At 37.0% G+C, this 20,250-nt stretch overlaps 1 protein-coding gene across 1 annotated transcript in view; it reads right to left on the minus strand.

Annotated features, from left to right (window-relative positions):
• LOC149076865 (transducin beta-like protein 3) overlaps positions 1-12,151 on the minus strand; it is a 38,570-nt gene extending 26,419 nt beyond the window's left edge. The window contains exons 1-5 of the mRNA XM_089244588.1: positions 12,047-12,151; positions 6,810-6,861; positions 6,176-6,274; positions 2,698-2,823; positions 15-163 (exon numbers count right to left, since the gene is read on the minus strand). Of these exons, the coding sequence (XP_089100714.1) occupies positions 15-163; positions 2,698-2,823; positions 6,176-6,274; positions 6,810-6,861; positions 12,047-12,081 (461 nt within the window). The 5' untranslated portion in view covers positions 12,082-12,151. The remainder of the gene's footprint in view (positions 1-14; positions 164-2,697; positions 2,824-6,175; positions 6,275-6,809; positions 6,862-12,046) is intronic.
• Between the last annotated feature and the right edge of the window lie 8,099 nt (positions 12,152-20,250).

Below are 20,250 nucleotides of genomic sequence, written 5' to 3' on the forward strand. Positions count from 1 at the left end.
AAATTTCACTTCACCTAAAAACGCCTTGTGCTCCTTTCAGATTGTGAGTGCAATACTTCTTGAGTATATCCCAAACTTTCACGGTAGAATCACTTCCACCAGTAGCGAGCAAAGTGATAGTTGAATCATATGCCATAACAGCAACACGACCAACATGTAGAGACTGTAATGAAAATATGGAAAAGTTAATTCAATGATATTCTGCCCAAAGAAAAAGAAAAATCTCAAACAAATAAACTAATATTAATCTGTTAGGACAAATATTGATTTCTTCAGACAACTTTTCACCCATGTGTATAAATGAAAACTTTTTTTTTGTACATACTAAGAAAATTTTTAATTTTTTTCCACCAGAGTAGACATTGAGTCTGTATGAGAACATAATGAAAAAACCCTTATACGCATTACAGCAAGAGTACACACCCTTTTCAGTATGCAGGCCAGATATACAGTATTTCTGCCACTCTTGGGCCAGAAACCTGTATGTATAAGGTAACTATATCACCCATACTTTACTGAATGTTTTTGTAGTTTTCTTAAAATGTTCCATTTCTTTTCACATTTTCAACAAGGCTTATTTTAATTTTTGAAATCAAGAATTAAGATTATTTTCATGGCTTATGATTTATATTATGACTATCATAATTTGTCCCCCCTCACATGCTACAAGCATGAATGTGAAAATTTCCACTTTTTTTTAATAAGCTGGTTGGATATCTTATTTTGCTATCTAAGTTTTGCCTGATAGGCAAAAATAAATCCCCCACCATTGAAATATATTTTGCAAAACAACTTAGGAAAATAACTTCCATTGAGTAAGATGGGTTAGACTAAAAATTCAAGAGTTATTTCCCATATTCTTTTTTTTTTCAAGGACATTACACATTCATGCTTCTGGCATGAGCGGGACAAATTAATTACAGTCATATAAATATATTCATGTCACATTCGTCTTATTATGGTTTTGGTGAATTACATTTTTACCTATACGACTTGCAGTATCCCTCTCGCTTTAGCCACCTCGTTAGGCATTTTGCTGTTATGCCCTTTGTTTTTGTATTTGTAAATGGCAAGAAAGCCCACAAAGCAGACCATGCCAAAAACTGTAACTGAACTCATAGAACAACAAGAGCTGCTGCTGCTGCAGAGCAATCTTGGGAAGAATTTTAAGAAAAATGTGTAAAAAGCACTATTTACCAAACAGTACAGAAAACAGTTATTAGGGGCTGTTCAAGTATTATGTAAGAAAATTTTTAGCCATTTTTGACTCCCCCCCCCCCTTGTCAGCAAAATTTTGTCATCAGCTCTGTCCCTCTGAAACCTAACACATGTTGGTGGGATCAGAGACGTACACAAGGGGGTGGGGGGTGTGCATAGAAAGGCTCTCTCGTACCCCCTTCTCACGATCGCAAATTTATTTTTTTAATGCATAAAAAATCATTTTTTTAAATTGAAATTTCGGAAGAAAATACCTTTATATGTAATTATAATCAATTTCTGTTAATTTCAGTGTTATTTGAAGGCTATGAACTCAAAATTTATCTTTAATAAATTCATTACGACCCACCCTTTTAGCCATATAATGATAAATCACATAAAGTTCCTTGACCCAAATATGTCCCTGGGGGTTATTTGATACAGCCTGCCCTCTTCAAACCTAATTTTGTAAAAATGACCCAAGCGGCACATTTACAGATCGCTTAAGTGTCCCACGGTACAATTCCAGAACACTTAAGCGATCCGTGACACATTTAAAGATCTCTTGAGTGACATGTGACATAGTTTTAGAGCACTTAACTGTCCCCCAGTGCGGTTCTACATCATTCAAATTACCCGCGGCACATTCTCAGATTATTTAAGTGATCTGCGGCACAGTTCCAGAGCACTTAAGCGACCCGAACACATTTCCAAAGCACTTAAGTGGCCCGGGCACATTTCCAGAGCACTTAAGCAGCCCGGACACATTTCCAGATAACTTGGATCCGCGAAACATTGAGATCACTAAAGTGGCTCTGTAAGGCACTTATCAATAGGGGGATGTTACTTCAATTGCCCACAAACTATCGAAAGGTTTTTCTCGTTTTTGGTGGCATTAAGTATGATGCCATTAAAAATATTTCATATTTTCATAAAAGGTAGTTGATGACGTAAGCATTATCCAAACACCCCCCTACCCCCTTGTCATCAAAAGTCAGAAAAAATCGGCCCCCCCCCCCATCGATGATGACGTAATACTTGAATGGCCCCTTACATGTTATTTTAGCTGAGGGCTCGCTGTAGAACAATCCAAAAAAATTGCTTTGAGCAAGAAAGTATTATTGGTAACGGTCAGTTACTAGGCCAACTATTGATGGGAAAAAAATCCTGTCAAGCCTTATGTGAGCGTATTTGACAGCTGAAAAAGGTTGTCATTAAAATTACAAGCTAGAATAGGAATGCCAGGATTACCATGAAAAAGTCTCTACACTTCACCAATTTGAAAAAGCATATGAACGGTCATCTGGATAATCAACCAGTACAACATTACTTCCACAGGGGAATATGGGCAATGTGCATGTGTGATTCAGTAGTAGTAGTAAAATGTTACTTTACTATAAAATTGAAAAACTACTCTAGCTTTCTATTGAAAGTTCTTCGCGAAACACTAGTGAAAGAGATTGCCACAAAGTTACTTGAGATTATACATAGAACACCTACTTTCCACGTCCTCATCAAGTTCCCATCTTTGAAATTCCAATGCTTCAAAATTCCATTTTTTCCAGCAGTTATTAGCGTGATGTCATCATCGGCAAGAAGAAATGATGAAAGTTCAACATCTTCCTCCTGAAAATATATATACCGTTGTTATTTTTTCAACCAAAGCTATCAATTTTTAACACAGCGTGATCTCATGGTGATACATATTTACTCACATTACATTCCTGCATACACCAATTTGTTAGAAATTCCCTAGAGAATTATTTACTAGGTGCATGTATGGTTCAGTAATGATTATATAGTAGACACTGCTTATTACATCTCGGATAATGCTACCATTCTGGTATTCAAGAATGATGCCTCTCTCCACTATCCATACGAAGGTTTTCAACAGCTGGATGATACGTATGGAAGATAAATTTCGGAAAGAAATAAAATTAAACTGCCCTTGTGGGAAATCACACCCATGTCCTCTGGATTTGTTGAAAAATTTTCATCTGTCGCTACAGGGACCAAAAGTCAGTATCTCTACATAATTACCCAGTTTTTCAATATATCTTGTATAAACAAGCATAGGGTACATCTTCCTCTATATATATGCCACCATCTGAGGGGCCTGATGTCATTTACAAGCCATTAGCTGATTGCTGCCACCATTCGTCGCACAGTACCGTTCTGCATATATATATGCATGCTAAAAGAAACATTCTATCTATCACTATAGCTTAGTTGGTAGAGCATTCGAGGGAACCCGGGTTCGCACCTCTGTAGCGGCAGAGATGAAATTTTCCCAAAAATCACTATCTTTACATAATCAGCCAGTTTTTCAATACATCTTGTATGCATGCCATTTTTTTTTTCTTTTTTGGAAAGATTCATTCCTATATTGGAGTTTTTGAATCTGACAATTATTCAGAATTGGTGGTTACAGATTTTGGTGACAAATTGATTTTACAAGGAAAAATCCTATAAGGTGCCACCATTTCAATTAGGATATCTGGATTTAATGGCAAGCAACAAGTGCCGAGGTATTGGCGAAGTGAGAAATCAAAAAATAGTTGCTGAAATCTATTAAATGTCCACTTTGATGAATACTGATTTCAGTGATTTATGAAACAAAAAGCTTAATTTCTCCTGAACAAGAACTTTGATATGGTTTATTGCAGACTTTTTCGAGCTTGTGGAGTGGGCAAGTTCTTGGTTGCTTTGACCTGCTACAGTTAGAAGGGTGATTTATGGAATTATTTGTAACAGATTTTGGGGACAATTTCATTTTGAACTTTGGCCAATCTTTCATCGCTTAAAGGCTCAGCATTAAATCCAGATATTCTGATGGAATTACTGTCACTTTATAGGATTTTTCTGCTCTTTCCAAGTACATGCTTAGTTTGCATTAGGGATAGGATGAATAGTGATTTGCCAAACAGCTGAATACCGAATATTTGGCGGCCAAGTATCAATTTCCTTAAAATTCATCAAAATTATAAATAAAATTGTTGTTTTTAATTGAAAATAAAATAATTTGTAATTTCAAATGATTGATAGTGCATTTTAATATTAATTTATTATTTAGGTATTAAAAAACTGGTAACCAAAAGATTTTTGCTACAGTGATACTGATGATCAAATTTAATGATGATATATTCTATTTTAATATTATAGTGATACCTCGGCTAATGAAGATGATTTGTTCTAGAATCACATTTGTCAGCAGAAATGTGATTTTCCGTAGGTTTCTATGGAAAATTGTTTGATTCTTTCTAGCTTCTGCCAAAAATTTAGTTTTTTTTAAAACACAGAGGAATGTTATAAAAAAGACAAAAACTGATTGAAGGCTAAAATGAATAGCTTGAAAATTGTATAAATGAGAATATACAGGAAGATCTTTTCATTTTTCATAACCAACACCAGCTTTAGTCTAATAAAGCTCATGTTGACACGACCCAATCGAGTTCATGTGTCCCCATCCATTTGCGATTTGCTCAGCTAATTTCTGTCTCTTATATACGTTGATGGAGAAGATAATCTCCCAGACTGTTCAGCTTGAGATAATTGGTCTCAAGTGACATTCATTCTGATGATTGGTGCAAAAATTCAGCTCACACGATGGATACTTTATATTAGTGCGTGCATTCATATCATTGAAAATGTTTGTTAGCTGAATCTGTATTCATTAGCGAAAGCAGAAAAATCACAAAAAAATCTTTGTTAGCCGGAAAATTTAGTTAGCAGAGGTTCACCGTACTTACAAAATCAATTTTTTTTCAACACTTGTTACAAAATTTTACATCTATAATTAAGAAAATGCCAATCATTATTTACTCTCAAGTATTAATGCGTCATAAAATTTACGACTTATTTTTCCTCTCTAGATGTCCTTTGCCCCTTTCAGTAGCTCAATACGTTTCTTGTATAGGTGCATTCTTCAGTTAGTGAATTTGTGTAATTCATGCTCACTTCCACATTACTGTGTTAGGATTCTATTTTCAGCTTCCTGTTTTACTTATCCTAGAAATTCACCCTGACATAACCTCTTGCACAGAAAATGATAGGTATGCGCCATACAATCAAGTATAATCAGTAAATAGTTAATTTATGTGAAAAATTTTAATTAATATAATTTTTAAAAAAATGTTTGTTGCGCTAAGATTTACACAGATACTCTGCCGAACTGAATATTTAACAAAAGGGCCAAATAGGCTAAATACCGAATAGCCGCCAAATATTTGTCCCACCTCTGGTTTGCACGTAGGTCTCTTGAGAGGTTCACAAATTCAGCTTTTTCAATTTGATGCATTTTCCTTCTTTCCACCATAACTCAAAAACGGTTAGAGATAAGACAGGATTCCTATGGTGTTTTATGCTCCAAGTGGGCTCATCTATCATCCCCTTTCGTTTGGCTGATTAGGTGAAGTTCACCCTGTGTACACATACACGAGTCAGCTTACACACGAGTATGTATAATATAGTAAAAGTCTGTTATAAAGAGAATTTTGATATAACGAGTGATTGTCATAAAAAACATTCGCTTGTAACAAAAAAATCTGCTATAACGACAATTATTTTCCTGACTGTGAGCTGTGGTCACAACAGACTGCACTTCAGAAGTAAGTTTAATCGTTTTATTAATTAGAAAAAACATTTTCTTACATGGAAGCACTTGATTTTTGTTTTCCTGAATGCATGAGATTCCAAACTTAATTTACAAAACAAAAAATTTCATTCATTTCAGCACTATATAATGCCATAAATTTATTATTTTTTTTAAATAGCTTATTTTTAGGGAAAAATAATTTTTTATTTTAATGTTGTTTCTATGGACAAGGGCAAGAGTCCAGAAAACATACAAGAAAATTTTTTCCATGAATTTTGTGATTGATATTTCTATACTAAAGGATCAGAAGAAGAAATAGTAGAAAAGAATTTAGAAAACCAATTCAAATCTCAATTTGGCCAGTAAAAGATTAAAATAAATTACCTTTGATCCAATATTACTCGTAATCTTTCCATCTTCCACGTTGACTATTTTGACAACTTCATCACAACTGCACAACATGGAATGACCATTTTTCGTGAACTGAAACAATAATGTTCAATTTCAAACAACCAACTCTGAACAAAAGACACTGATGCGCAGCAGCTAATACCTGCAACCTTTTTCACCAAAGTACACATGATAGATAATACACAGTAGTATATAATCCACATTATGAAATTCAGATCATTTTTCAAGGGGCATAGGCCTAATCATTGGATTATATGCAGGAAAATATACTATCACAATAGAAATATAGAAATATATGGTTATCAGGGTGGGATCGAACTAGTTCTCACCACTGTGGTAGAACTGATATCTATTTTTTGTTGAGTTTGTGATTGTTAAAATGGCACCTAGAAATGATTCAGAGTTGCAGTACTGATGTGGAGTTCGACTAACATGCCAAATCGCAGATATCCTTGCGTGAGAAGCACCATAGAAATATATGTGTTGTATCGTCTGGATGTAGAAACTTCTATCAGTCATCAGACTTCAGTGTGTAAGGAGGATGTCAAAACCAACAAAGAGTAAAAGCAACAACGATTTTGATACAAATCCTGTTTTTTCTATTTACCTGCACATTTCCTCCGGTGTAAAATGCTTCATACTTGGTGATTATTGAGAAGCTAAAAATGATAATAAAAAATAAGTAGGAGACAATCCAAATATTTAAACTACTAATAGTAAACTAACAGACAAAACAGATAAAACCAATTTCTTAATTCTATGAATTTTTGCCACTGGCAAAAATGTGGCAAAAACTATTTTTGCCGGGGCAGTTTTTCCCACCTGCCAACACTGATTCATATCATATTTTAGTTATTTACACATTGATATTTAAACAAATGAGATAAAATTATTTGTTTTTTAGGTGAAGAGTGAGATCGGTACAATTAATTAATTTTTTTCTCATAAGATTATAAAGAGATTTTACGGAAAAATATGTATAGTCTTATAGAAGAGTTGATCCACTTTGCCCAAGAATATTGAGAAGACACTAACGAATAAGGCAAATACACAATTGTGTATTTGCTTTATTCGTTGGTGTCTTCTTAATATGTATAGTCTTTTCCAAGAACTTTTTTCACTATGGAGAAGGTGAAATTGTGTTAAAGAGGGTATCAACTTGTATAGACACATTTTTGTACTATGAAAGGAATGTACTACAGGCTTTGAGGAAGTAGGAAATACACTGTACAGGGTGATTCAGAAAAGATGGAAAAAACTTTAAGGTGATAGTACACACCAATACAAATAATTGTCCTTAAAGAATGCGTGAATGAAATGCATGTCTGCCTTTTCAGTATTATTAAAGTGCGCCATTATCCCATGCATTACAACTGTTAGAACGGTTGCATGTTGGAATAACTTCACAAGGCTGGCGTCTGCGTCTTTTATTCACTGTGACGCAGATTAACATATGGTTTCTTCTTCTTACCCAAGTTACATTTGCACACAAGGTGTTCTTTTTCTTCCGATAAATTTCAACAGGAATGCCATTTTAATATTTGCGGAGTGGCTGTTTCATGTTAGACCATGCATTCTTTGATGACAATTGTTTATATTAGTATGTACTATCTCCTCCTAAAGATTTCTCCACCTTTTCTGAATCACCCTGTGCAGGGTTGGTAAAAAACCCGGCTTTTTTGGTTTAAACCAGGTTTTTTTGGTTTAAACCGGTTTTTTGTTTTAAATAGTATTAACATTTAAAGCAATGAAGTTTCTGAAAAATCATTCAAACTTCCAATAATTAACTAAAATAAAATGTTTATTAATGTAATTAACATTATTCCCATGCTAATTAATCAATAAATATTTATTACATTTTAACAAAAACCGACTTTTGCAATTTAATTATTTTTTGCTTAACTCAATGGAGTACTGTGTATTTGAAAATTCTTTTAATGTTATTATTAATCATATAATATATAAAGATTTTTCTCCAGTTACTTTCAGTATACTTAATTAGGAAGCTATTTTGCAAAAACTAATAAAAATTAGGTGAATATAATGTATTTAATGAAGCATAAATAATGCAGATTAATTAGCAATGATTTACGATATACAGGGTGATTATAACTAAGGTTCTGATTTCAAAACACTGTAAAAAAAGAACGACTGTCAGAATGACTTGAAAATTGACATGAATGTTTCTGAAAAAATTCAATTTTATTTGATAAAGGGGAAAAAATACTTAAAAATGTAAAATTAATGACATCATCCAACATGTGGGAAATTTGTTCGCAGAATGGAAACGATAGCCAGTGTTGGTAGATGATACCTTAATTATAGCATTTCAAGATTTCATAATTCATGGAAACATCACAAAAAACGAAGTAATTGAACAAATAACTACAACTTTCGTAAGAAATGTTAAATATGTTGTCCACCGCGTGTTCTGGCTATGAGGTTGAAAGCACAAAAATTCTTGTTCGACAACAGAATCGGAGTATGCCATGGTCATAATGGGGATGTGCTTGCAATTCAGCTTTATTAAACTTAACGTGCCCCCCCCCCCGTTAATAGTTAATATTCCTGAGGAACTTCTAACATATAGGGAATGTGCTGGTGATTGCAATTCACCAAAGTTTGCAATCTGACCACTGTTTATAACATTTTGAGGTACCCCCACAGCCAGAAGTTGCAAGGGTTAAGGTGCATTCTGTCAAAATGGGTCTTCAGCAGCTGCTTTGCTGGTATTGCAATGTGCATCTTGATAGAAGTTCTATCCACACACTGATGTTGTGGAAGTGCCGAAATGATGTGGTTGCACAAAACAGATTATACTGCTGGCCAAGTACAGCATCATCTATTGCATATTTTGCACTTTTTTCTTTTGCGAAAGAAACTTCCATTGCTTCAGGAGTATCCACGCAAATTTTCAAGTCATTCTGATTAGTACTTATTGTATAGTTTTGGAATCAAAACTTTAATTATAATCACCCTGTATATAGCTGATTATTTTTCAAAAATCTGTTACTACTATACAGTAGAACCTTGATTAACTGGGCTTAACAGTGTGTGTGTGAGAAAGTATAAAAAAAAAACAGCTATTGAGAGAGAGAGAATATTAAGACTGGGAGATATACAGTACGAGATGTGCTACTGCTTATGGGAAAGAAAATGAAAATGTATGTGAGGTAATGTAATAACTAGTACACTAGTCTTTGTCCTTTAAGGACAGCTGGTGCCTTTATTGGATTATAGGACCACCTGCCCCTAGCATGATGGTGTCACTACTGCAGCTGCTTCTTTGTGAAGAAAAAAAGAAACCCTGTGAGATAATACACCACTACATTTAGATTGTGATGCAATCCTTATTCATGAATTTGCTAAAGATTGAGCATCAGAATGTAGCCAAAGGTTAGACAATGTAGTAAGAATGAGAAATTTTGGCTTTTATATATAACTTTAAATAACTAAGATACTTCATATGAAAAATGTATATATATATATTCTGGCCACTTTTATGAGACTTTTTGAAAAAAACCACTTATAAAATCTTATGTCATTTAAAGATATACCGTCAGAATGTACCCCAAGGATATAAAATGTGGTAAAAATGAAACATTTTGGCTAATAATGAACCAATATAATATTTTTCAAGGAAAAAAAATGATATTTAGGCAACTTTTATTTGATTTTTTAAAAAAAACCACATGGTTTAAACCAAACAACCCTGACCCTGTGTAAGGGAATAATGGTCACAGTTTGGGAAACAAGATAGGTTTCTTTAAAAAAGTAATCATATTAACTTTACTGCTCAAATTCTTCCCCTTGCATGCTTTTTGATTATGCTACAACATACGTAAATTCTTCATACCTTGTAATGAACACTTCTGTTCATTGAAGGCGGTTCTCTCTCAGGAAAGAGTTTATGGTATCGCAGCTCATATTTTATAAATATATTATGCCAGAATATTTAAATTTATTAAATTAAGGAATATCAGTTGCGTGTATGACTGTGCTTTTTGATTTTCTATTGAGTACAAATTTCAATACTGTTTTAAACGTATAATGATTTATGTTTAGATGTCATTGGTATGCTAAATTGGTATGGTTTTTGCTTGCCTAACATCTTCAACGTTGGGTAAATCGAGACGGCTGACAAAATATGAATTTGGCAAGCTAGAACATGGTGCAGAAGAATTCTGGACCAATGAAGAGAGTATTGATCACGGAATTCACCGACCCATTTCAACTACAATTTTGTATCCCTATTATGGCAGCCCAACGCCAACCAAATTTCTTGGTGCTATCGCTGTTGAAAACCATGCTAGAGACACATTTCCAGCAAAGAAATTATTATCGTTTCTGCAACAGATCATGCTAAATGCGGTCAAAAACCGATGTCTGACTAAACAATGCTTATCAATAAAAAAATTATGATGATAACAAGACTTAGGACACTGGTAGCAATAAGAAATGAAAATTGTGCCAAAACGGAATGTTGGCTTTTGAAAAACATTACTGTACCAAAAAAAAAAAAACTTGAAAGAATCAACATGATCAGTTGGCAAATAAATAAATGGCGAATTTGGCGCAACCCTGCTTATGGAATTTTAGCCAGCACCCCTTGCAAGTTGCCTTTGGAAGAGGAAAAAAAGTTGACCCCATCTGAGAAAATCTTGGGTACGCCTATGGTTGCTATATTATGCTTATGATGTCATTTCGGGGAATAAAAATAAAAGAAACTGTCATTTATTCTGGGTAAATTCTTTGGGATTAATCCCCCCCCCTTAAAGTAGGGACTATTTACAATCACAGTGAAAATTCGGAAGATTTTCAGGAGTTGGGACTTAAAATTCGGAAAATCCGGGAAAGACTTGCCAATAATATAATAAACTAGTCTATATAAGAATAGTGAGTGAAACTAGGCGACATTGTTATATAAATATTAAGGGAAAAACCGGGTTTTCAAAGGAGTAGGTTTCCTGTGTTGCGTGAAACGTGTCCTATCACCAATAAGAAAAGCAGCATGACTGTTTTCTTACAGAGCGCAATATGTCTCACGACAGCGCTTTATGTCAGACTGCTTCTGGAGGAGTCAAATGCGTTGTGCGTTTTGCCGATGTTCTCTTCATTCTTGTGTTTTCTTTCCCTTTCCTTCAAATCGGAGAATGCAGACGACAGAATAGCTGATGCCAGGGCCATATACCATAATATAGCCGCCCTGATCTGATGCGCCAAGCTAGGAAAACACAAACGCGTAGCGCGATTACCTAACACGTTTCTGCCGGCCGGAAATGATTTAATTCGGTTCACGCGGAGCAAAAAACCTACTCCTAGGAAAACCCGGCTTTAGGAGTAGAATTTCAGGAGTGCAAGTGAGTGTGAAAACACTGACTGGTTAAAAACCTGATGTTCAGGTTTTTTTGATCAATCGCTACACACAGCATAGTAAACCTGCTCCTAGGAAAACCCGGATGCTTTTTTACGTTGTTACCCTTATCCGTCTATCTCAGGCATCTTTAACCCGTTGCTCGCGAGCACAATGGTGCTCCCAGAAGCACCTAGGGTGCTTAACGCTCGTGTCTGATTTTGTGCTCGCGAGCACTTCTTCAATGTTCCGATTAAACACCTTCTACAAACTGCACTCAAGGCATTCGTTCGTATGTCAAACTTGCCGTAATGGTGCTCTTCTTTTGATGATTGGTACAGGCAGTGCTCACGACTATAAAAAGGTTGAAGACCTCTGGTCTATCTCTTTCAACTCCTCTCAAATATTTTCACATAATTAACCCGACAAAGAGATAAAAGAAACATAAATTGATACACAAAGTGTAGATGAATAATGACAAGTATTTTTACTTTTCTTTGCGATCCAATTTGCTTCTCTTCGGCATTTTGATTCACGGGAGCGTCCGAATCCACGCCGTCACCACGTGTTGGGAAATTTGTAAACAAACAACGGATAAGGATAAGGATGCCTTTGTAACGGCTAGCACCGCAACACCGGTGTCTCTTCTCATCGTAGTTAATTTCTTTTGCTATGCCACTGCATTAGCAGTGCTTTCGTGTCATTCACGATTTTTTCCTTGTCAGATGGTCTTCTTATGTTTAGACCGAGTCTAAAAGCAACACGTCATCTACATCTGGAGGCTCTTGTAGGTACATTTGGCAGCGTGACAATTCAGGACAGTGTAATAGGATGTGTTCTATGGTTTCCTCGTTCATCCTGCAGAGAGGGCATGTAGCGACCATGTTCACAGTGAACTTAGCAAGACGGTGGTTCGTCTCCAGTGAGCGAGTTCGAGCTTTAAAGAAGAGTGTTGATGGAAGAGATCCATCATACGCGCTCTCCCAGGAATAGGCTAATTTCCTGCAATAGTAGTTCAATGATGATTTCTTTAGTACTTCTTGCCTCCACAATTTGTGGGCCTTCTTGCGAATCGATGTTTTAATTGCTCGACCTGGTCGCTGGATGTTTTGTAGCACTAGCGTGTCAAGATACTTTTTACCGAGGAAGTTGGTCCTACGCTACCAGGATGTACTTTGGAGGCAATAGAAGGAGTAGATGAAGAGTTTTTTCACCACTCTACGATCATCCAGTGACCAAAGTTGGGCGACGCATGATAGTTTTGATCTTGCTTTCCTTACTTCAAAGGTGGAGATACCAACTTCACCTTGAATTGCGCACGTTGCTGCGAGTGAGGTCGCTCCGAGAGCGAATCTACAAACCGAGGTCTGAGCAGCTTCCAGACCCCTACTGGTTGTTTGGTCCAAGACCAGAGCTGCATCTGCACAAGAATATGATATTACATATCCTATTATGTATATATATATACACAAAGCGATACCGATGACTTTGGCATCTACACTGTCTCGGTCTTTTCACCTTCGACGAGCTTGTTCTCGTGTTCATGACGTCATGAGTGCGTTATCATATAGTTAAGCATATAGTAAGCTAAACTAGAATAAGGGCTATATTAATAACTCCTTATCAAGTCACCTTACGTTAACATAAACACAAATTCCAATCTCGCATCGTCTTTTTTTGTAAAAGCTATTGTTTCATTTCATTAGATCATGAATTAAGCATTTTTATATGCAGTATTTTATTTTGTAACATGATCTATAGCAGTGTTTCTTAACCTTTTTTTTTCCCGTGGCCCCCTTTGAGCCATACTTTTTTCTCGTGGCTCCCCTGTCTTACCCAGAGTTTTCAACTCTCATCTAGAAGGAAGACACTTTATACGTATTGAAATGATTTTTTTCAGTGAATTTATACTGAATGAAAATATTGGAAAGAAAATTGGCCCCCAGTCCACTAGCCTAGAATTTATTGATCTTCCCGCTAGTCCGAGTTCTAGCAGGACCAAAGCTGCTTGAAAGAAACTCTTAATGCAGCTTTGATCAGGACCGTCTCAATATCATGGGGGCCCCCCCTCCTTAGGCGAAGTGATGCTATGGTAGTCCCATACTTTAGCTGGAAATATAAACAGCCTACATATTTCCTCTATTTATTTTCAAAATTAATTGTACTATACAAAATATCATAAGGTGGGGTCATTTATGGGCATGAAGCCCCTCACAGGAGTGGGACCAAAGCTGCTTTGAGTGGGACTGACAGAGCTACAGCCCAGGACCTAATATGGTAACTTGGTATTCCTATGGTAACTAGGGAACTTGTTGCAAAATGTAGGCGGTGAGGCCTGGGTGGGTCCATGCCCTAAAGAAGGCCCTGGTTTTATGGGTGGGTTTTGTTGGATTCTCTCTTCTCACTGTAAGTGTTAGTCACTAATATAAAATCTTTATTTCTTCACACCTTAATTTTTCTTCTCAGCTCTACAAACCACCTGTCATGGCTCCTTTCTCCATTTTCTTCCGTGGCCCCCTTGAAGTATCCCAGTGCCACAAGGGGGGCCATATGGCCCCCGGTTGAGAACCACTGCTATAGGGCTCGTTAGATTATGGAACACAATTACGCCACTAGATGGCGGTACGGGTTCTATTTTGAATAGGAAATTGTGTGGGCAGATTTACGATTTTCTGCCGCCTTTCTCACATTCTAGTCTTGAATTCGCCGCCTCTATGCTATAACCCGCTTGCCCTTCCCCCTCTCCCTTCTATAAATACATCCATGTCTCTAAGTCACTCTTTTAGCCGCTCATAAACTCTCTAAGTCACTCTTTTAGCCGCTCATAAACTCTCTAGGTCACCCTTTTGTCATTCCAGTGGCGGATCCAGGGGGGGGGGCGATGGGGGCGATCGCCCCTCCCAAGAGCTTTCAAGCAAACATAACTCCAGTTACCTCACTTTTTTTCTTTATCAATCCTTAATTTTTTGAATTAATTTCCTTTTTTTTCCTCAAAGTTCCTTTCCCTAAAATTTGTGCACTCGAAAAATTTTCACCTTGAGATTTCTTCTGCTGGTAAGGTCGAAAAAATAAAGAAGTCATAGCCGGAGGAGGGTCAATTGTATTCCCACCAAGGTTCTACAGGGATTCCATGCGATTCGGCCGTCACGCTGCCTTTTCGCTGCAACATACCCCCTAGCGCCTAAGGGCCCGTGTAGGGAGACAAAAAAATGTACACCCTTCAGTTTTCTTGGTAACGCGCAATAAAGCACAAGCCATCCAATGAGATGAATCATTGTTTTCTAGCCCTTGTTATGTCTTTTTCTTCAATTCAGTCCTGAAACACGCAAGCTTGACGTGGATCAAAAAATGGCCATATCTTCGAAAAAAAACTGTTTTTGGTATGTAAAACTTTTAAAATAAATGGGTGCTAAGAAAATTAATTCTATTACTTATGTAGCACATCTGGGGTTTTCCCAGAGAATGAAGCTGCATTCGCTTACGGATTCACTGATAATGACATTAACGGGGAGTTCCCCACAGGGTTAGGCTAACAGGGCTCAGGACGATTCTCATAATTCTTGATTTTCACTCTACAAATTCACTATAGGGGGGGCCTAAAAGTATGAAAAATCTCAGCAAAGCCCCCCCCTCAAAAACGTAGCTCAAAAGTCCTGCTGCAGAAGGTGAGCATTTGAACACACACACATAGCTTCTCTATAATATCTATGAAAATATAGGCCTCGGCCCCATCTAATAATTAAAGCCTTTTTAATTTGAAATAAGTACCTAGATTAAACGTTATAAGTGGATCCCGCGTCCCACGTATAAGGCTTTTCCAAAAACCGCCATAAAAGTCGTTTTTCCCCTTGCAACGTCTTTGTAGTCTGAGCATTAGTTGAAGATGGGACCACGAAAATGAATCGCACTAAGCGAGAAAAGGTTCTAAGAGCAGTGCCGCAACCAGATGCTTGGTCAACATCTTGGTGTCCCTTGTAATGTTAAAGGGCAGGTAAAAGGTTGAAATTCACCCCCCCCCCTCCGGTCCAGCGCCCGGGGCACCATACCTACCTCCTCTTCCCAAGTTTCGGCCTTGAGGAATGTTATAAGTAGAATCCACTATATAAAATTGATTGCGTGGTGTCGGATGTTCTGAGGGAATTAAATTTAACCACAAAAATTCTAAATCTCTGAAATTTAAATTTCAGACAAAAAATCTGAAAATTAATATTGTGCACTTGATAATCATAATTAAATATTAATGAAAATCATTCCAATTTGCATGAAAGTAAGCTTTTGCTATTTAACGTATCTGTGGCAAAAAACTGTTTTTGAATAGGTTTTTGACAACAATTGTCTGCACAAAATTGAATAAGAAATTTATTATTTTAAATCGCGCAATATTAGAATTTCATTAGGAAGTTTTTTACTCTGAAATTTTTCTTAATTATGCAGACAAATTAGTACCCTCATATTTTATTGAAATATGCGTCAATTATTTCTTGTTATCGAAAACAGTCTATGCTTGTTTCAATAACTTTTCAATGCTATATTTTCATATTTAAAAACATTTTCATATTTTTGACGTCCTATTCGAATAAGAAAGATTTACCATTTAGTAATTCGTGTATTTGTGTTTCTCTGATTAGTAATTCTCTGAAACTCGTGCTAAGGTGGTTCCAAATTAAAGTTTTCATCCTTTATGAGTTGTTTATTTGAAACCGAACCAGAGATTCAGGTTAGGAGATCGAGAGTAATTTTTATGTTCAGTCAGAAGCGCATTTACGGTTTTGCCGCCTGTAAGCTACACAAATTTCACCGCCCTTCTTCCACTCTAGTCTAATTTTCTTGACTACTTTATCAACGAATTTTCCGATGTTATAGCCCTCCTCCCACTCCTGCAAGTACACGTGTGTTAAAGTCACTCTTTTAGAGGTCCGTCTCACGAGAGTTTGTCAGGGGACGCTGGGTAAGATAATTAAAGTTAAAGATAATAAAAGTCTTTGTCAGGATCCGCAGTAGCCTCGGGTAGCAATAATTTTTATGGCTTTCAATACAAAGGCAGAGGAACGAGCGTCTTCCTTTGTGAATGACCGAACAAGCACGGTTTACTTCACGCCGGCTGTGGTTTTTGCGGTTTATGTCCAACAAAGACTTAGACTTTTATTAATTATCTTACCCAGCGTCCCCTAGCAAACTCTCGTGGGACGGACCTTTTAGTCATTTACATGTTTGCACCCTGTTTTGGTCACACACGTGTTTGACGCTGGTTTTGGTAATTGTTCCGTTACTTGCACGCGCTCTAGACAATACCGTCTTAACGCATTCCCCGCGGGCGGGGGCCTCAAATGCAGAGAGGCATCTGGTTTAAAATTTTAAAACTAAACGTATCTCGCCAGGTAGGGGGCTCAGAAAAATTATTTTTTCCTAGGGCCCAGTATACGCTTTTGACGGCTGACTCAAGGCCACTCACTGAACTGGTCCCTCACTCTTTATGTCACTCATTTGTTCATTCACATTCTTACTCACGCTCTAAGTCACGCTTTTGCTCATTCACGTGCTTGCAAACTCTCTAGGTCACTCACTGACCCAGTCACTTGCTGTCTGGACAGAGGTGGGTTTATTTGAGGGTTATAATAATTTCACCGCCCTTCTCCCATTTTGCCAATTTTCTTGGCTACTCAATCCTCAAATTTGCCGATCTTCTGAACTTGCCGCCCTGGGCTATAGCCCACTTAGTTCTCCTGTGAATAGGACATTGTCTTCAGTAGCGGGGCATGAGGATGGTTAAAATCAGTTGCAAAAAAACATTGAGGGGAAAAACTGAAAGGCTGATGGAATTGAATTTTTCTAGAACTAATAGAGATATAAATTATTAGTACAGTAGACTCTCGATAATCTGGCACATATCACACCAGGGTGTACTGGCAGGGGCGTAGCCAGAAATTTCATTCGGGGGGGGGGACCAAAGTGACAGAACAATGGATTTGGCCTTTTTTTTCCCCTTTTTTCGGTCATTTTCTCACATTTCGGGGGGGGGGGACCAGACCCCCAAGCCCCCCCATTCGCTACGCCCTTGTGTACTGGGTTAACGAAATCGCCGAATTACTGCAAATTGATTGAAAAAGTCCATTTAAATAACAAACTTCTGCTCATAAACATGTGCGCACTATGTTTTCCTTTTCTATGCTCGGAGAAAACCGGCCTAAAAACACCGGATTAATGTAGAGATTATTGAAACTCTGACTCTATACGTAGTAGTATGGGAAACTTTATTTGAAGACAAAGATGGGTTTCAGACGCAAAAAAATTTCTTAAATCGGGTATACAAAGCTGGAAATTTGTAATTTTTTTTAATTTTGTCGTCTCGTTTGAAAATTATAAGAGGTAAATGAGGAAGTTAAAGGTATTATTTGTAAATACAGACATGCCATAAATGGGTGTTTTACTGCGTGTAGTACTTATTTGCATTTTAAGAGAGGATACAAGTTTGGTGTGCTATAAAATTGTTCACAGAAAGACAAATTAACTGTTTAGAACTGAAAGAAGACTGCTTAATATTCCCTATACCAATCGCCAAGTCCTCGAAGCATATACGTGAACACGAAAAGTTGCTGTAGTGAGCGTAGCTCGGCTTTGGATGCTTGAGTTTCCAGCAGTGGTTCCGAACCGTTTCAGTGCATACGCCAAGCAGATCATGAGTAAATACTAAACAAGGTATTGAGCGAAACAAGAGGGACCACCTTAAGGACCCCACGGATGAAAACAAAGTCCCTTTGGTCGGGTCCAGTGCCGAGTGGGAAGTACTGAGCTGATATGAATTAGTACGAGACAAGCACAGCCAATTGAGGGCCCCATATGGATCTGCCGGTAAATAGATAGAATTCTCTATCGAACGAGACAGACCACAGAGGGCTCACCTGGAATTACTGATGTAAATAAAGCTCATTTGGCCGATCCCATCACCGGCATTCAAAGTCTGAAAAGGGAAAACATCTACCCTATTTTGAACTGAAACCGAAACTGCCTTATCACGGACCTTACATATGAGAGAACAAAAGCTGCGCCGCATAGGTTCAGCTTTTTATCTGAAAGCATGCAGTAATTTAAAGTTTGAGCGGTCACAACAAGTTCAGTGCGACCCGTTACGGGTAAGGGGGCTGTCATTGTGTGTGCGTAGTACCTATTTATTTGATAACTACTTTGTTGTTGTGCGTCAAGTTCATGCTCCTAAGGGTGGAGCTGACAGGGCCTGGGACGATTCTCATCTTTTTTGTTTTTTTAAGCTATAAATTAACCATAAAGGGGCCAGTGAAAAGTCTGGTCTGGGGGCCCACTAAATGTTTTAGCCTAAGGGCCCCGCTCTAGGATGTGGAGGCCATGGTCAGATCTTTATATAATTTTTTTCCTTCAAATGTTCAAGGATCGTCTCTATTAAACGAGGTTTCTTGTATCCGAGTTAGCTTAGAATTTATTTCCTCTGGTTGACCGAGATCCTTATTTTATTCATATTATTTTGCCTAATTGTTATCATAACGTCACAAAGAGAAACGTTTAATACTTTCACAAGGATAAAAAAAAAATTAAATTTAAACGGAAAGTATCTATCTACTTTGACTTGAAAAGCTGGAAAAAAAAACATTTATCGAATACATCCGGATGAATCTGCAATTTGTGCACATTGTTTTATCCGGTTAACTGTGAGCTTTAATTTTTATCAAGCGAAGGAGGAAGAAGTAGGATTCTAGGAACATTTAAAAAATAATAATTCTTCATATGCTTTTCATATTCTGCTCTATTTTCATCTGCAAAGTTTTTATTTATTTGTACAATTGCTCATGATACTGTTAATAAAAAAAAAAATTTTTAGCTGGTAATGTGCGTCAGAATTCCTTACAATGTTTATAAATATAACACATTATTCAGTCTGCACCTCAAACTTTTTTTTCGTACGGTATTTTTTGCGAGGGTAGCCGGCATAAACGTTCAAATTTATTATCAAAAACAGCTTATTCATTAATTGTAACACCAGTTGCTGCAAGCAATTTTTTAAATAAGTATGTTGCACATTGAAAAAATATAATTTTTATTAATATAAATTTTAATTTAGATTTAATTTTTAACTGCCTTCTCTCAATTTTTAATTAATTTTTATTTTTAATTAAATGTAATCATAATTAATTTTTATGTTCGAAAGTTTTAAACGAAAGTTTTAAATAATTTTAATTTTTAATTAATTTTTTTAGTAGTTTTTTTATTTTAAGTACGTTTGGCACCTGCGGACACAAGGTTGGGTCTCACCGATCGACATCTTCACTGCAAAAAATCGCCCCCCCCCCAACACATCACCCTGGATCCGCGCCTGTGTCATTCACAACAAAATACAAGCTTACACACTGTTTTGATTACTCCCATGCTTGCGCAAACTTGAGGTCACTCTTTGGTTGCTCACTGACCCTTCTCTTTAGATCATGACCCAAAGAGAACGCTCTTTTGTTCAGTCCCATGCTTACACTCTTCTGATTGCTCACTGACCTGGACCCTTGCATTGTAGTTGATCACTCATCACTGACCTAGTACCTCGCCGTGGGCAGACACACATCTATAAAGTTGGCCACACAAATTTTGCTGACCCTCTGAACTCACCCTGGGCTATAGCCGTCCCCCATAAATGCGCCACTGTGCGCGGGGGAGCGCACACGCTCTATGCTAGAAA

The sequence above is a fragment of the Pholcus phalangioides genome, unplaced genomic scaffold, assembly GCF_987345545.1.
Source record: "Pholcus phalangioides strain wild (caught in Gottingen) unplaced genomic scaffold, Ppha-v1.0 ptg000015l_1, whole genome shotgun sequence".
In the NCBI taxonomy this organism is placed as follows: domain Eukaryota; kingdom Metazoa; phylum Arthropoda; class Arachnida; order Araneae; family Pholcidae; genus Pholcus; species Pholcus phalangioides.